This window comes from Carassius gibelio, chromosome A1 (genome assembly GCF_023724105.1).
Source record: "Carassius gibelio isolate Cgi1373 ecotype wild population from Czech Republic chromosome A1, carGib1.2-hapl.c, whole genome shotgun sequence".
NCBI lineage: Eukaryota > Metazoa > Chordata > Actinopteri > Cypriniformes > Cyprinidae > Carassius > Carassius gibelio.
The window spans coordinates 10,082,932-10,099,227 of NC_068371.1; the positions used below are offsets into that span (position 1 = coordinate 10,082,932).

Genomic DNA, 16,296 nt, shown 5'->3' on the forward strand with positions numbered 1-16,296 from the left:
ATTTCCAGTCAGGATTTAGACCGTATCATAGTACTGGGACTGCTCTCCTTAGAGTTACAGATGATCTGCTCTTATCATCTGATCATGGTTGTATTTCTCTATTAGTTTTATTGGATCTTAGTGCTGCGTTTGACACAATTGACCACAACATTCTTTTGCATAGACTTGAACACTTTGTTGGCATCCGTGGAAGTGCATTAGCATGGTTTAAATCGTACTTATATGACCGCCATCAGTTTGTAGCAGTGAATGAAGATGTATCATATCAATCACAAATGCAGTATGGAGTACCTAAAGGCTCAGTACTAGGGCCGCTACTCTTCACGCTTTATATGTTACCCTTGGGAGATCATCAGGAAACATGGTGTTAGCTTTCACTGTTATGCTGATGATACTCAGCTCTATATTTCTTCGCGGCCCGGTGAAACACTAATGGTAATGCATAGTTGATATAAAAAACTGGATGACGAGTAATTTCTTATTGCAAAAATCCTGAAAAAAAGAGGTGTATACTAATATGCAACATACTAATATGCTTTTAATATCCAAATCCGTTAAAGGATTTTTAGGCTGCAGTAATTAGGTAAACCGGAACCGGGAACACTTACCATACCACCAGTTGTACTTGCTACATCATTAGAAGAATGGCATCTACGCTAATATTAGTCTGTTTCTCTCTTATTCCGAGGTCACCGTAGCCACCAGATCCAGTCTGTATCCAGATCAGAGGGTCACTGCAGTCACCCGGATCCAGTACGTATCCAGACCAGATGATGGATCAGCACCTAGAAAGGACCTCTATATCCCTGAAAGACAGCAGAGACCAGGACAACTAGAGCCCCAGATACAGATCCCCTGTAAAGACCTTGTCACAATCTGACTTTGCTGCAGCCTGGAATTGAACTACTGGTACCTTTTGTTTTGATTACTGCTTGGCACACTCTTGGCATTCTCTTGATGAGCTTCAAGAGGTAGTCACCTGAAATGGTCTTCCAACAGTCTTGAAGGAGTCCCCGAGAGATGCTTAGCACTTGTTGGCCCTTTTGCCTTCACTCTGCGGTCCAGCTCACCCCTAAACCTGACTATATGAACAATATTTTTCACTCAAAAACTGAAACTCAGATTAATGAGGCCTATAAAAAAATCAGTTCTAAAAAGAAATATGAAACCTGCTAATTAAACAAGATTACGTTTTTACAACAAGAAAGCACATGAAAAGAATTCAAGGTTTATTAATAATATTGCATAATGAGATATTTTCAAGCAATTTTTTAAAGGCCGGTCATTTTTGACTGGGAACACTACAAATGTACCCTATGATCAGACCAACGTGATAACATTAACAAGCATTTTCAGGAAAAAGAAAATCCTCTCCAGGTCAAAGTATCCAGAACACAACACAAGGTTTAAATATCACAATATTACAAATGTGAGGTCTGCTGTTCACTATGAAAATGTGAAACACCTAGAACAAACATTAGAAACATAAGTGCAATAAGCAGATCATTCGTTATAGTGTTACGCTGTGCTTCTCATTAGAGTAATGTCAGTGCTTTTTAGCAAGAGTTTGCTTGTAGCAGCACGGTGCATGCAAATTCTTCCTTGTGACAAGCTCCTTAACATTTTTGCTAATCCTCATCTGCATTTCATATCATTCTAATTTAATGTACGGTAATATGAGTTTATGCTGTAAAGCCACATTACAGAGCATATAGAATATTGGGAGGTTATAGTATGTACATGAGATCCTCAAAAAATGTATCATAAGGCATGTTGTTGGTGCACCATTTGGACAGTGCTTGGACTACTTTTCTTTTTTTAGTTGAAAAGCAACCTGGACATTCTGTTGAATAAATCATTTTCTACATTAGTTAAGTAACATGGCAAAGTACCCATTAAAAATGATTAATTATTAAATAATCAAGTAAATCGCAGTTTTATTGCCAATTGGTGAGACTGCTTTTGTTTGTCCCATAGCTTAATCAGCAGTGTCAATTCTACTTTTTTAAACACTATTTTAAAAATAAAAGGGTAAGGTAGAACCTATCTGTGGAAGTACAGCAGGATGTTTTGCCATAGACAGACCACTGTCTCTAGTATTTAGTGTCATGATCCTTCAGAAATCACTCAAATATGCTGATTTACTGATTATATTTAAGAATATAATCACGGCTGAAAACATTTGTACTGCTTAATATTTTTGTGGAAACATTACATGAATGGATTTAATGAATGGAACGTTAAAAAAATAACTGCATTTATTTGAAATACTTTGTAACAACATTAAAGTCTTTACTGTCACTTTTTTTTAAGCAATTTAATGCATCCTTGCTGAATGACTTTATTATTTTATCCATGCAGTATTGCAGTATATTTTTGTATTATCATACTGTGAGATGTGTTACTACAAACTAGAAGCAGATACGTTCCATTCCTGCCCTGAGATATTGGCTCTTCCCTCTGAATGCTGCAGAAGTGATGGAGCTGAAGACCTCGCCCCTTGGCAGATGAACTCTATATTTAGCTGTTCTTTTTGGAGGTGTAGAGTTTCTCTGAGCGGGTCGGTAGCACCTCAAGGGTGGTTGGAATGTCTTAGCCCCTTACACCCCCACGTCCAACTGAGCGAGCAAACTCCAGATCGTAAAGCAGCTGCTCAGGTTACACTGCTCTCCACTGACATGGGATCAGTTCCTCAGATGTCTGAGACTGCAGGTGCAATTACACCCCACATACAGCGAGACTGACCTCAGATCAGCTGGAAGCAACACTGAGGAGTCCAGCAGTTAAAAAAAGCCGTCATATGGGCCAGGCATTGTCCATCAGCCCTTGAGAAAGTATCAGCCTTATTTGGATTTGCAAGAGGGGTTCAAGTGCGAGTAAATGATTCCTTAAGTCTCTCATTTTTTGAATGTGTTATATATAGTGTGCTCAAAAGATCAAGAGCACTGGGGAAAGTGCTTCTAGTTTGCATGTTTAAATTTAATGCTAAATTTTCACTCAAAATTAAAATATCAGCAGTTTTAGTCTAAACGGAATTGAAAAATGTAATTATACCCTTTTTGCCCCAATAAAGTTGAGTTGCATGAGCAAAATTCTACTATGAAGGTCCACCATGCAGTAAAGTACAAAACAAATGTTTGACGGTTTAAGACTTGTGGGGAAAAGTAGCAAAGCAACTGTTTAATCCATTACTGACGAGGCAAGTATGCATCACTCTGGTGAGATGCCCCAGTTGTAAAGTTTTTTGGTTTTTCTCCTTGACAAGCATATAGAATATACATACATATATATATAGAGAGAGAGAATATATATATTTTCTAAACGTCATTTATTCCTGTGTTGGCAAAGGTACATTTTCATCAGCCTTAACTCCAGTCTTCAGTGTAACATGATCCTTCAGAAATCAGAAGAGATCCTTGTCTTTCTTAATTTTAAGGATTATTTGATTAAAAGAATGTTCAACAGAACAGAATTTTTTTGATTTCTTTTTTTATTTAAACAAGGTTTAAATAATTTAATGCATCTTTGCTGAATACAATTCCTTTAGCACTATGACAAAAGCCAAACATGTCACTACTCTGATCAACGAGGCAGTGCACTGGTACATCAAATGTTTCCCAGAATCAAGTTCTTAAGGTTAGACTGTTGGAACATCAAAAAAGTTAAAGTTTCAAGATGCTACACGCTAATCAGTTGGCTCACAATTTACAAACCTACAAAAGCATCACAAACTATAATACACAAAGACCTCTGGAATGAGAACTAAATTGTGCTAGTCTACATTTTGGTCAGTGGATTTCATTTCCTTTCATTGCCCACTTTCAAATAAAATAAGGGTCACAAAGAATACAGCTAAATGAAAAGGTCATTGACTTCCTAAAGAGATGCACAAAATCATTAAATTGCAGTTTTATAGCGCCACCTAGTGGAGGAACATAGCTGTGGCAGTCACCGACAGAAGACTTGACAGTTAATATTAGAGAATGTTAACAGACATAGCACGGTTTTCCTTTTTTATTATTTTGCAGATGAAAATGTACAAATTATGATGAAAAAAAGCAAATGCTAACAGACTGTTCCACCACCTAAAAAAAAACGTTTGCAACACATCCTCTGATTTAACTACTAGTATTACCAAGAGATAAAAAAAAAAAGAAAAGAAAAAAAAAAGGAAAAATACATCACAAAAAACAAAGCATTAATGTTACAGAAAGCGTATCAACACTGTATTTTAGTGTTAACTTACAGCAGTCACTTAATTCAAAAAGATGTTAAACTTTACCTTGCTGTCATATCAGAATTGTTCCTAACGTATACATCAGAATAATTCATTTTTAATGAGTCATATTAACTAAAATAATACTAACAAACACGCAACATTAAAAATACACAAACAAAATCAATGCAATCTGTTAAGCATATTGAATTTATTAAAACGGCTTCCCTTCATGGTTCCAAATTTACCCTAATCTATACAGCCTGATTCCTGTCCAACTTTCACTGACATGAAAAAAAAAGAAAAGAAAAAAAAAAAAAAGAAAAAAAAAACCTGCTGTTCTTCACATGTACAGGACCTCTCATAAAACTTTGTGTGAATTGGGTAAGACCGGCGGCAAGCAGATGCACATGCAGAGTGAGACAGTACTATTCCACCAACAGAGGACGCGTTCTTCCAAGGAAGCTTAAGCAAAAAAGCTCAGTCATCTGGAACAGACTGGAATGAGGCACTTTGAAGTTAACAAGAATATTATTTGCAATATTAATGTCTTGACAGTCAAACATTCTAAAGGAGAGGTGTAGTTACCTTTACACCTCAAAAGCAGGGAACTTGGCTTTAGCTGGTTGCAGCAAGTCAGCCAGGAAATAAATTGTGCCTGCCATTCCTAGAATAAGATAAACAGTGGGGTATCCGATTATTCAAGAGTCAACATGTGCATTAAATTGAAATGTGCATATATATATATATATATATATATATATAAAAAAAAAAAAAAAAAAAATATATAATAATAATATATATATATATATATATATATATATATATATATATATATATATATATATATATATATATATATACATACACACACACACACAGGGTATATACAGCAATCCTTAAGTTAAATTTACTACTTTTTAATACCTTTTTCACTACCTTCAGAATATTTTTTAAAACCATCACGACACTGAATTGTAAGTGTTAATCAGCGACCTTTCTATTATTTACACCGATTTTGACATATATAACATACAAAAAATAATAGATTTAGAGACTGATGTTGACAGCATATTGCACATTTATTTCACTTAGTAAATAAAAATAAAACAAATACCATAAAATGTGCAATGGAGAAAATGGATAGACCGAACAATAAGCCTGCCTGTTAGTGTTGTCACGGTACCAATATTTAAGTATTCGGTACCGATACCAGTGAAAATCCACGGTTCTCGGTACCAATTTCGGTACCAAAGCAAAACACAAAAATTTGCTAATAAAGAAAAAAAAATAACTTTTTAGCACTAAAAATAAAACCAGTGCCATTCTTTATACTTATTTAGAATTGTGTTTAAAGTTTTTCTACAAGTTATATAATTATGAAAAACAGTTAACAAGTTTCACCCAAATTTAATTTGTCTTTTAATTTATCAAATTTAAACACATTTTATGTTTGGTAAATAAAGGGGATTTGCTATTAAAATTAAAACATGGGAGAAATATTGAGATTAACTGAGATTATTTTTTTTAAATAAAGTTTTTTATTTTTTTGCAACAGTGGTAGCAGTATCACATACGTTTTACTAAATAATAGTAATATTTCTAGCACAATGCCCTTATGTAAAAATTTTCTTTTAGGCCTAATGAATGCATATTTGTCATTTTGAAATTTCTATTTGCGCATTAGCTCCGCCCACTACCGGAGAAACCGGTATGTCTTCTGCTTTTTCGAAAATGAATATGAATAATTCTAAATGAACTCGATTATTTTGACAGGAGAAGACAACAGATGCTGAAATTAATGCAAGCGACATGCGCTTCAGTCTATGTAGTAAATAAACCTGCACGTCTCTGCCATTCATTAATTCACACAGAGACGCGCAGAACACGGATTCATATTTCAAACAACTTTTGCGGCTTAACATTTACAGATACTGGTCCATATGGAGATTTGATTTGATTAATTTATGCTTTCACAAATTCCATGACTGTCCATATTAAAATGTAAGTTTCATTGACATGACTGGATTTTGAGATTCCGTACTCGTTTTCTGCTTCGCGGAAATCATAGCGCTGTATGCGTCAAGAACCGGGTTTGAACGGGACCTCGGTACTACCGGTCGTTAACCCAGCTATTAGAAAACTTGCATTTGTCCATGAAGACGACGATGGTTGTCCAGTCGTTGAAGATATGCCTTGAAGCAAGTCTAAAATAAAACGTAAGCCAGCCACTTCTGTTGAGCGCGCAGTGTTCTGAGATGATGCCGAACGACCACTGAATATGACGTCAGCATCAAACATAGAGTGAGACGGAGACGGAAGATCTTTGATTATGTGCCCAGATATGCTAAAGCCCATATAAACGAACTAACACGAACGCAGATAGAATTTCAATCAGAATAAGACACCTGATAGTCTGGAAAAAATAATACCTAATTTGGAAAAAAATAATACCTCTGAGACCACATTTAACACTTTTAATGGCCTTAAATTTGACCATTTTGATTTATCACTTTTTAATACTTTTTAAAACCCCGCGGACACCCTGATATATATATATATATATCAATTACAAAAACAAACAAACAAAATTATACGTATTTTCAGGACTATAAGTCACACTTTTTTTTCATAGTTTGGCTTGTCCTGCAACTTATAGTCAGGTGCGACTTATTTATCTAAATGAATTTGACACGAACCAAGAGAAATTAACTAAGAGACATGAACCAAGATAAAGCATTACCGTCTACAGCTGCAAGAGGGAGCTCTATGCTGCTCTGTGCTCCTGTAGTCTACAACAGTTTAGCACAGACCGCCCTCTCGTGGCTGTAGACGGTAATGTTTTCTATTGGTTCTTGGTTCTTAATAAATGCGACTTATAGTCCAGTGCGACTTGTTTTTTTCCTCATGACGTATTTTTGGACTGATGCGATTTATACTCAGGTGTGACTTATAGTCCGAAAAATACGGTATATTTGTTTAATTGCAATCATAATTCACAATATTAAAGATTTACTGTATTTTTGATCAAATATATGCAGCCTTGGGGAGCTAAACGATTTTTTCTTTACCTTCAAACAGTGAGAATGGTGTATCTGGAGTCCGGCAGCCATGTTTTCCATAATTCATGCACCAGTCTCCAAACTGCAGATGAGAACACATCAAATCCCATCATGCCTCTGTATACAGTACAGGCAATGACAGGCCCCCCCTGACAGCACAGTGATTTATAACGGCCTTCATGCGCCATGAAGAATATGCATAAATTAAAGTCATTTCACTGAAGTGCTTAGAAATATGTTAGAAATGCTTCACACGTGAATAAATGCTTTGCTTTCTGCAGGGATGTACTCTTTAAAGAGGCTTTTAAATCACTGTAGTTTTCCCTGGAGTCCCCCCATAATGTTAATCAAGGTCCCTTGAATGGAAAATATATTATTGCTACTGTACCTTTTAAAATAAACAAATGTCCATTAAAAACTTTTTTTTTTTTTAGATGTTTCATGATGTCCCCTGTATAGAACACAACATGTATTGTAAGGAAGAGAAAGGTCAGACTCACTATGCAAGCTCGGTAGAGGTGTTTGGGATCCTGGGTGATTTTGTAAAGGGCCAGGAAGCCATAACCATTTCCAGCGGCTCCATGACAGAGGCCGTAGCCCTTCTTCAACAAACCTCTCTGCCAGATCACCTCCCCACACTGCAGTGCGTCCTCCAGGTACTGCCTCACACCAAACACCTGGGGAGAAAGATGGCTTACTCAGAAGTATGGGATGTTTGTGTCCAGAACAGAAGTCTGTGTAATGTTGTTTACTCGCACTTGATGGCACTGTAATACCTAGAGCTAACAACTCTTGTACTGGTATCAAAAAATAATCACATTAATAAAAACTCATTTTATGCATATATAAAACATAACATTGCTAATAATGAGAAATGTTTTGATTCAGAAAACGGTTATTATACTAAACCTAAAACCATTAAAAATAATCATGTGTGTCACTTAAAATAAATATTATCTAAAATAATATTATATATATATATATATATATAAAATTCTTGCATTTCATTTCAGCTAGTGGTCAAGGCAACATTTCTCATTAATCTTTTTAGTTAAACTTGTACTTAAATAGCTAAAAGCAAAACTTATAGAGAAAAAAAACTATATAGACAATACAGATATTTACAAAAAAAATGCCACTGATCTGAATAAAAATAAAATTTTAAATAATAAAACTATAATAGTTCTCTAAATTGCATCTCACCGACAACACTGGCATAATGGCACATTCAGTTTTAGGAATCATCATAGGAATATTACTTTACATTACAATAATGATAAAGAGTGATAATTCATGTAAAAGTCCAAAGGACACAGATGTATTACGAACGGACATGGAGATTTGTACCTTAAAAGCCTGTATCAACATGTAGATAACTCCAGGAGCGCCGTGACACCAGTGCACCAGAAGATCCCGAGAATCCCCGACACATGGTGGGTAATTTCCCGTTGAAAACTTCAGCTGACACATGTAGTTCACACTGGGTTTGACTAGATAGGAAACCCTTTCCTGGCCGACAACAAACCCAGGCTATTGGGAGACAAAATTAGATTGTTTAAATGACTTTGACATGAAGTGGGCAACTTATTTTCTTAAATGTATTGTTTCCTTATTCAATGAGGTACTATGAGCGATTGTGTTCACCTGCATCAGGTAGTAATAGATCCCTGCCAGTCCATGAGCGGCACCCACGTACTCCTCCTGATACCACTCATACATTAGAGGGGTTTGATCCTGGATCTTGTTCTTCTGAGACATTGTTTGCCCAGACACCAGCACAGCATCACAGATCTGAAATAAACGCATGATCTGGTCAACTACTGAACCAAAGACAACACATGTGCTTTCCCAATGCTTTAATTTAAGATGAGCGTTTTCTATTGTAATATATTTAAAAATGTATATTATTCCTGTGATGCAAAGCGGAATTTTAGCATCATCACGCAAGTCTTCTGTGTCACATGATCCTTAAGGAATCATTCGGAGATGCTGATTGGCTGCTCAAGAAACACTTCTTATTATCAATGTTGAAAACAACTGGACTACATTTTTAGATGTAGATTTTTTAAAATACTATTATGGAATCATTGATACATTACTTTGTCTGGATTTTTTTTTTATTATTACTAAAACGTTAAAAATGTATTTGAAATAGAAAACTTTTGTATAACTCCTTTTTGTGTCATTTATTTTTACTATCACTTCTGTTCAGTTTAGTATATTATCATAGTTTTTTTTTTCCCCCTTGCTCAACAGACGATTACATTTCAATCGTAAAGTATTACTGATCCCAAACTTTTGAATGGTGTATATTGGTCATCTGGCCTGCTTTCTACATTTCATTAACAGCCATTGAGAAACACACCCCTTGTGAATACTAGAAATAATGTAGGGCTTGGATTTATCCATTGGGATTGGATTCAATTATGAAAGGTAGGCTACAAATATCTTTTTTTTTATAATATATACATAAACACATCTCAAATATTTGGGGTAGTTTTCACTGTCTGCTTGTTCATGCTTACATCAGCAGATGACAGAAGCAATTTCAGAGACAGAGAAATATATAAAATTGATGAAACATTTTTAATAAGACTAAGGGCATTTACTGATGTGATTTTGATCATAAGTATAAAAACTGTCTTTATCATAACTCATTCTCGTCAAATATCCTGCATTAAAATACAGGGTCGTGTGCTGTCGGTCAGGTCTGAGGCCAAATGAAGGGTGACTGACCTGTTGAATGTATTGGATGGGGATCTTCTCCTGCTGAAATTGCTGGTTAATGAAGATGAGGGAGTAAAGGTAGCCCACTCTGCCATAGAGCAGCTCGTCAGGAAGCCTGCCTATCCCCTGCACTACGGCCTGGTGAAACTGCAACAGCCTGCAAACGTTCGAGCAAATAAATTACAATAAGACCCCATGGGAATGACCCAAACAGAAAGAGTTGAGCTGCCCTATAAACCAAGATATCTTCCACATTCATCCTGACACCTCTTGGGAAGATTCCAGCACAATTTCATTAAAGTTGTTATAGCACCTGAATGAGTCAGCGATCCAAAGGATACGACACAAGAAATTAGATTCAATGTGGACAAACGGAGGTAGAACCGACCTGTTGACACACTCCTCAGCCTCATGAGGTTTCTGGAGTCGATGATAGACCACCGCTGCTACAGCCAGTGGTCCTGCATCCCCACACAGGAAGGTCACCCAGCGCTGGGTTAAACTCCTCAGACTGTAGCTGACATAGTCCAGAGCCTTATGGAGGAGAGCGGTGTCTCCAAACACACTGTGGAGATGCAGGTAAAGCAGGGCAATGCCTGCAGTAGGGGGAGGAGGAACTAAGCAATGCGGCCCAAGTAGCTTTATAAAAAACCATGAACATGAGAAGTTAACAAATATTAATAAAATAAATTAAGTAAATGTATAACACAATAATCAAATTCCAACATACTGTACAAAATGATTCTGTGCATCCACTCAAAAATGTCAATTCTGTCATCATTTAGTCTCAAGACATTCTAAATCTGTATGATTTCCTTTCTTTTGATACAAGATGATCATTTTGGTAACTAAACCTTTCATAAACTTCCAATGTATGAAACAAATAAAATACAATTCACTAGGAACTGATAATATTTGGCTATCAATACTTTTCAAAGTATCTTCTATTGTGTTTAGCAGCAGCAGAAGAAAAAAAATGCATAGAGATTTAAAAACAAAATGATAACAATTTTCATTTTTGGGTTAACTATCCTTTTAAGCAAACCATTCTGAAGAGGCTGGTTTTAATGATGCTTTGCCATGTACAGTTTCAGTGAACATGTAATAATAAGTTAGTTTTAATACATCTGTAAGTGTGATCTCACCTGCCCAGCCGGTGTAGCCAGTACAGTCTCTGGGGTCAGCATTCTTCAGTCCGTTCTCCATAACTGCCAGAAACTCACTGATCTTACTGCTTATACAGCTGGCAAAATGCTGGGTCAACTGCACAGTGCAAAAAAAAAAAAAAGATTTGTTAACAAGACATAATAATGAATACAGGCATATAAAGAGGGTATGCTGTGTAATTCAGTGAAGCTAACATATGTGTGTTATATTCAAATACTATGGTACTCCAATAATTTATAATAATCTTATAATAAACTACAGAGGTACCATGGCACATTTTGGAATCGCTCACATTTCCCTGCATGTCAAACAGGTCTTGTGCACATCCAGGCCCAGTGTAATCTTGATAGGGATTCTTGTAGGCTCGTGGTTCAGACATGTCTTTATTTTTGGTGTGACCTGAAATAAAGTACAGAAAAAGAACAGATTATAAAACAGCAGAGGACAGATGCACTACATAATGGATGCGTCTAAAAACCCTCTTAAACGACTGCTTTTTGGGGGGGGATATTATTTAGACCATGATTGGCACATCATAATATTCAAATAAAACACATTTGTGGCATCACAGGCGCGTGCTGCTAACATTTCCGGGAAATCAGAGACACGTTTGAATTTTCAAATCGAACACTTTGATCATGATAAGTGCGTTCGAACGTGCGAATCTACCATTTTAGGAACCATTTGATTATTTTCGGGCATCGTAACGTTACGCATTTTCCGGTCGAACATTTGACGCCAGTTATTATAAATCTCTTTGATTTTAATATTTTTGCACATCATAACTGCGTTTAATAGTTCGAACTACTGCATTACAGACGCACTGGGAGTTTTTATCTTAATTTTTTTTATCTAAATAACGTTAGGCTTCTGATGCTTAAAAGCCCATTGTGTTACTCAACCACACGTTTAGGGCCTTTCGCATGAATACGCACAGGCCCATCGTCCCGTTACACACCAGTAAATGTTGATTATCCTATCATTACTGAACTATTAATGACGTTTTATAAATCTGTAATCATTAATTTTTTTAGTAAATTGATATTTGGGGATATGAAAGTGGGGTCGAGGAACACAAGGCCCCTTCCGCACTCTCATGCGACACAAGGCTACGTTGAGTCAAAATCACAGAATACAAATAACGTTATATGGGTTAGAAATCTGCAGTAACGTAACGTGTTTCTTAACAAACGCGGTCTTGCTAAATACCTTCATAAACAACGTTTATTTATAAAAGTGAACATACCGCCTTGAGTGCTGCGCTGTTGAATTCTCGTCTGATCACAGGATGTTCTGTTTGAGAATGACTCACTACAGCAGTCTAGTGGTGAGGAGGTTTACTACACTATTGAGCTGAGGCTTTCATAAGACTGTGATGACGCGTTTAACGGTCATCAGCATTGTAAATTCTCAAAAAAAATTTTTTTCATATTTGTATTTTTTTATGTATGTACATTTATAACTCTTTTATTTGTATTATATCACCTTTACATCAAATTGCAAAAAAAAAAAAAAAGAGTGTTTCTGTCTGTTTTTAATGTAGCGTCTGTGGGAGGGATGCTAAAATTTGACATCGTTCTATTTTCTGACTGCCGTTATCAGACTCTCTCAATTTTATTTTCCTTTTATTGAAAGTCACGAAAGCACTATCGTGGAGTTTTTCTTTTGCCATTTGAGCAAATTTGAATGCAAAATATATATTTGTGGTACTCTTCCATTCAATTCTCTTCAAGTTAACCCAACTATGAAGACTTCCGCTGCTGAGAAGAAACACGGAAATGTGAAAAGGGAATAGTTCACTGATCTATAATATATATATATATATATATATATATATATATATATATATATATATATATATATATATATATATAATATAGATCAGTCTAACATAACTTCCTCAGTCAATTAAAAAGAAAGTATGTTCTTCAAGAATTCAGTGAAGAAGTGGCAAAGAAAATAAGGAAACATTATTTTACTTATCCAGTTCTTCCTAAAGCCAAAGAAGTAGCCTAACATTTAAAATTTGAAATGGCATTAATCCATCTAACTTCCTACATGATTTAATTGGGAGAACAATTCATGAGGGGTCTGTGAAAGATATAGAAACTGTAGATCATATGTTTTTCCAATGTGAACTTCTACAGCTTTTTTGGCAGGAATTTCAAATCTGGCTTCAATACAAACGTATATCAATGCACCCTCTGACTGTGATCTTAAGGTGGGAGTACTATTGAATGATACGATCTTAGACTTTTTGATAAATAATTTAACTACTTTGTGTAAACACTATATTCACAGATTTATGTATTTAAAAGTTAAGCCCCACTTCAGCGGTTGGAAGAATTAACTAAAGATTTTTGCAAAGTCTCTTCATTGATGGACAGGAATGCCCAGAATCTGCTTTGAACTTGTTTTTGTTGACCCTCATCCTTCTTTTTCTATTCCGGTTTTATTTTGTTTTATCTTATTGTATGATTGTTTGTTGTTGTTGTTTTTTTTTCTCTCTCATCTTTTTTCTTTCTTTTTGGCTGTATCAACACATAATATGTGTTCAGTTGTTGAAATAGGCTGTAAAGGTTTGTAATTGTGTTTGATACATTGAATAATAAAAAATAAATAAATAAATAATAATAATAATAATATAGATCAGTCTATAATATAGATCAGTGGTAATGTTACTGTTTTACAGTTGAAATTGAATATGAATTACATTTTCATTGCATTAAGTGGTAAAGCAGTGAATGGCTATTTTTAGATTCAGGCACAAAAAGATCAAATCTAATCTAATCTAATGACATCTAATAAATGCATTAATTAAAAGATACTTTGAAAAACGTATTACTGAGGTGATCTCTTTAGAATACACGAATCTGATGTTCTTGAACCTTGAAGAATTAAAAAAATTCATGAGGGGCTGAATGATAGTGATGGATCCTGAAAGCTGAAGTGCACAATCATGTTGCTGCCATGGTGATGGAGCTCTGATAAACTGATGTTCAGTGGTACACTGATCTAAACAAATGTTGGTGTTTGAATGTCTGAAATAAAGCAAAAATCCCAAAATATATCATCAGATTTGAATGCAATTCAAGGAGAAAGCTGCACAAAAAGTAATACATACAAATACACACACACACACACACACACACACACACACACACACGTGTTGACTTTCCATTTAATTTTTCAGGCTTTACAGTTCAGAAGTATCGAGCTATAAAGAGCAACATATGAGCAACATAATGTACTTCTGGGCAATCAAGTATAGACTAACTATGAGCAGCATGCAAAAGCCTCACAATATTGTCATGGGACTGACAATGTCATAGGAAAGGTATATTTCACAGGCAAATGCATTTGAGAGCTTTATACCAAAGCGCTCAGCCCTCAACATGCAAACCTCCGCCAAATTGAGTTATGAAAATTTGATCAGAACGTTAATGCAAAAATGGCCCAGAACAGGCCACTCCCACCACTGCCAACAATGTGGATAATCAGACTACCACTCTCCTACTAAATAGAACCATGACAGGAACTCATCCTGAATACTAATCTCCTCTCTATTCTTCACTGCTCTCCCACTAACCCTCAAAGGACAAAGTTCAACCGTGTTCTTTTTACGGAACGACCTACAGTACCGCATACAGGTTTAACAAATAATAGTTCTGTTATGTTTGTGATTATTGTGAATACGCTGAATGGGTTTGAGCGTGTGGGTGGTCATTATGCTTCAATATGTAGCTGGATGATTACTGTTGATGTCGCTGGCTAACTCCAGCGCTGTGAATGACAATGTTGTATGGAATTTGTAGTATGAACCATGGCTTTTCTCTGGTGACAATCACCTGTATAATTACTGCATTTTTTTTTACAACAATGGGTAGATCTAATAGGTAATTGCACAGGTATATAATCCATGTCTCTCACCACTCAGAAAAGTTTGAAATATCCAAAAGACACACTTGCAGATGAATATTAAGTGTTTTGAAAAGCCCTAAGTGTGTTTCTCTTCAAACAAAGGATCTGGGTTTGAGAGCTAGACGTGAATTACATTAAGAGGATGGAAATCAGACATATTCTAATTCCTTTTCTCCGGTGTATGTCTGCTTGGTTGTTAAGTGAATTAATTACAAAGCATTCTGAATACAGTTATGATTTTATCTTTTGAGATGATTATATAAGTGAACAACATACAGTCAACAGGTCATTATCGCAAACCTTTCTCAAATTTCTATTTTAATGATCAAAAACATAAAACTGCATATTGCATTGCTATTTATATACAGTTAATAATGTCTACATATTAAATTACTACTAATATGAAAGTCTTGACATTCGCCAAGTATGGTAACTCAAACTCGGAATTGGTGTTCTGTATTTAACCCATCGGAGTGCACACACACAGCAGTGAGTAGTGAACACACCGTGAACACACAAATGGAGCAGTGGGCAGCTATATCCAGCAAATCCTCTGAGGTAATTTTCTCTTTGTCTCTAAAATCCTTCAAATTGGACAAACTACAACTTCCTCCAATTTATACATTTCTTATTTATTTAACAATCTTCCATGATTGTTCTTTACTGTCAAGGTGAACTTCCGGGCATGCCCCATAAAATAGTGTGGCCAAAGCTAAATATTACCTTTAATATTAATATCTAAGCCCACATTTGGGGCATTGTATTGCTTTTTACACTTGTATTGCTTAAAATCATTACATTCAGTTGTGCCCCATGTGATGATTTATTATGCTGATATCACTACAGTGTGTTAGGGTCACTTATATTAAAGCATTTGCATTAAATTGTGGAAGAATGACAACTGTGCATGGGCATAGATTGTGTGTCCTTAAGGTAGAAGGTGCTTAGGAGAAAAGATAATTGTTTGCTGACTTTGGTTTCTCTTTCTTTTATTTTCCTCTTTCCATTTGTATCCTAAGTGGAATATTTATTTGTATGCTTTTACTCACTCATACTTACTGTATGCAGATGAGTGTATGGACTTAAGTCTTTTGAATAAACCTGGGGAAAATACACCATCTTCTGTCTCTTGTTCATCTTTTCCTCCGATGGCACACATTTGGTTTCTCTCTGGGCAACGGAACATTTCAACTTTGACTCTCT

The 16,296-nt window shown here is 35.6% G+C and overlaps 1 protein-coding gene across 3 annotated transcripts; it reads right to left on the minus strand.

Annotated features, from left to right (window-relative positions):
- Positions 1–3,999: 3,999 nt before the first annotated feature.
- Positions 4,000–12,518, minus strand: LOC127989613 (glutathione S-transferase LANCL1). Of its 3 annotated transcripts, none has more exons than XM_052591442.1 (11): positions 12,419–12,518; positions 11,465–11,571; positions 11,151–11,268; positions 10,394–10,601; positions 10,015–10,162; positions 8,923–9,069; positions 8,626–8,808; positions 7,779–7,955; positions 7,288–7,360; positions 4,805–4,883; positions 4,000–4,714 (listed from the first exon to the last, which is right to left on the minus strand). In XM_052591442.1, exons 2-10 carry the CDS (start codon positions 11,549–11,551, stop codon positions 4,807–4,809), a joined length of 1,218 nt encoding a protein of 405 aa, XP_052447402.1. In that variant the 5' UTR covers positions 11,552–11,571; positions 12,419–12,518; the 3' UTR covers positions 4,000–4,714; positions 4,805–4,806. The 3 variants fall into 3 exon arrangements, with proteins under 3 accessions (XP_052447402.1, XP_052447408.1, XP_052447415.1); XM_052591448.1 differs by having other exon boundaries at positions 4,000–4,727; XM_052591455.1 differs by lacking the exon at positions 12,419–12,518 and having other exon boundaries at positions 10,394–10,644.
- Between the last annotated feature and the right edge of the window lie 3,778 nt (positions 12,519–16,296).